This window comes from Chaetura pelagica, unplaced genomic scaffold (genome assembly GCF_000747805.2).
Source record: "Chaetura pelagica isolate M959 unplaced genomic scaffold, ChaPel_1.0 scaffold456, whole genome shotgun sequence".
Taxonomy (NCBI): domain Eukaryota; kingdom Metazoa; phylum Chordata; class Aves; order Apodiformes; family Apodidae; genus Chaetura; species Chaetura pelagica.
In genome coordinates, this window is record NW_009953574.1 from 715,205 (window position 1) to 716,834 (window position 1,630).

A 1,630-nucleotide genomic window follows, 5' to 3' on the forward strand; every position below is an offset into this window, starting at 1 on the left:
TCCATAGGACAAAAGCTGTACTCCTGCATGAAGTTTTCCAGGCACTTGAAACAGTACGTATGTCCACAGGGGGTGTCCATGGGCTGGAGCAGGGGCTGAAGGCAGATATGGCAGATGAGTTCATCATCTACTTCATCCTGGAAGTTGTAGAGATGATTGTCCAGCAAGAGGTGGAACTGACCACATTCGCAGCAGAGTTCATTAGCTGGGGACGTGGGTTCCTCTGCCAGGGGATCAGCCATGACAGCCAGCATCAGGCACCCTCGGCCCCACAGCAAGGAGACGTGGCAGGTGGCAGTCTGAGAGAGGACCCCTAGTGCAAGGGAGAGAAAGAGAGGTTTCCAGCCACCTGTCTGCTTAGATCGAGCCAATTAAAAATTAAATTGTACTCCTGCCTGAAGATCCCCCCCGCCCTAGTCTTCACCCTCACCTACCCCCCTTTAGGGTTCTTCCTTCCAGACTGACCTTGGGTTGAGCATTCACAGGGGTCAGAGAACGCAAGGACCTAGCTCAGCAAAATGTTTAAGCACGTGGATAAATTAAAGCTTAAATTACCAGTGACACAGACTAGATAAAACTCTGCCAAACACATGAACTAGAAAAGCTGAGACAAAAGTTGCATGTTCTTGAACATGACAACCCAGACAGGGAAGGGAAAGAAAGGATAACCAAGAATGTGATTTTTAAACTGGCAATTTTTCTCTCCAGCCTTCCTGATTATACCAAATTTTTAAAGTGGTGAAACATCAGTTTGGGGACTTGTAGTTGTTTGGATTTATTTTTTTTTTTGTGTTCTGGGGAGGGATGAGGAAAGAGGAGAGGAAGAAATTTCAAAAGAAACTTAAATCTAAACCACATTTCCTTCCTTTTAAGCCCACTCCCTTAAAAAAAAAAAGTTTGTTTTAACAAACAATGTATTGTTCCCCACTCATCCATGCCTAAGTTCACCCATGGAAACAAATTTCCTATAAAAAGACTAAAGCTTTCTAGGTGGAAAAACAAAGAATTGTCCACATCACAGTTTGTTGTAACGTAACACAAAGGCTTGGGCTTGAGCTTCTTGCAGTTAGGGAGAATAAGATCAGGAGCAAAGAGTTCTTGGTAGCTGCTGCTCTGCTGATTTTACTAGAGATGTCTCCAGTCACATCCACTTTGAAACATGCCTATTGTAATTAAATAGAAAACTCACAAGAGTTTGGTAGCAGATCACAGGCACAGAGACCATTTTAGGAAGGATTTTTTTTTACCTGGCAGTTATTTTAATAAAGTAGGAAAGGTGGTACTATTGAAATTAACACTCTGTATTCCACGGGGGGGGGAACAGCAGGGTGTGGTGGTGGTGGTGTTTTGGGGGGAAGTTTTAGGGATTGTTTTGAGGGTTCTTTTACAGGATGGGGTTTTTATGTAAAAAAATCCCAGTGTCTTTTAAAACAAAACAATTGCAGAACTGTGATGAAATGGAAAATTTCTGAAAGGCAACATGGAAAATATCTGAAAACAATTGCTTTATCTGGAACAGGTAAAAGCCCAAGCAAGAGTGAACACTGGTCTGCACCAGTGCCTGGAGGACATGGCTGGCACGCAGCAGCACCTTTGGAGGAGGAGAGGCAAGAAAAATAAGATAGCAGGA

The 1,630-nt window shown here is 43.4% G+C and overlaps 1 protein-coding gene across 1 annotated transcript in view; it reads right to left on the reverse strand.

The window, feature by feature from the left end:
• The window catches only part of LOC104390507 (ligand of Numb protein X 2-like), a 14,078-nt gene extending 13,836 nt beyond the window's left edge, over positions 1-242 (reverse strand). Inside the window, exon 1 of the mRNA XM_009999646.1 lies at positions 1-242. Coding sequence (XP_009997948.1) covers positions 1-242 — 242 coding nt within the window.
• Between the last annotated feature and the right edge of the window lie 1,388 nt (positions 243-1,630).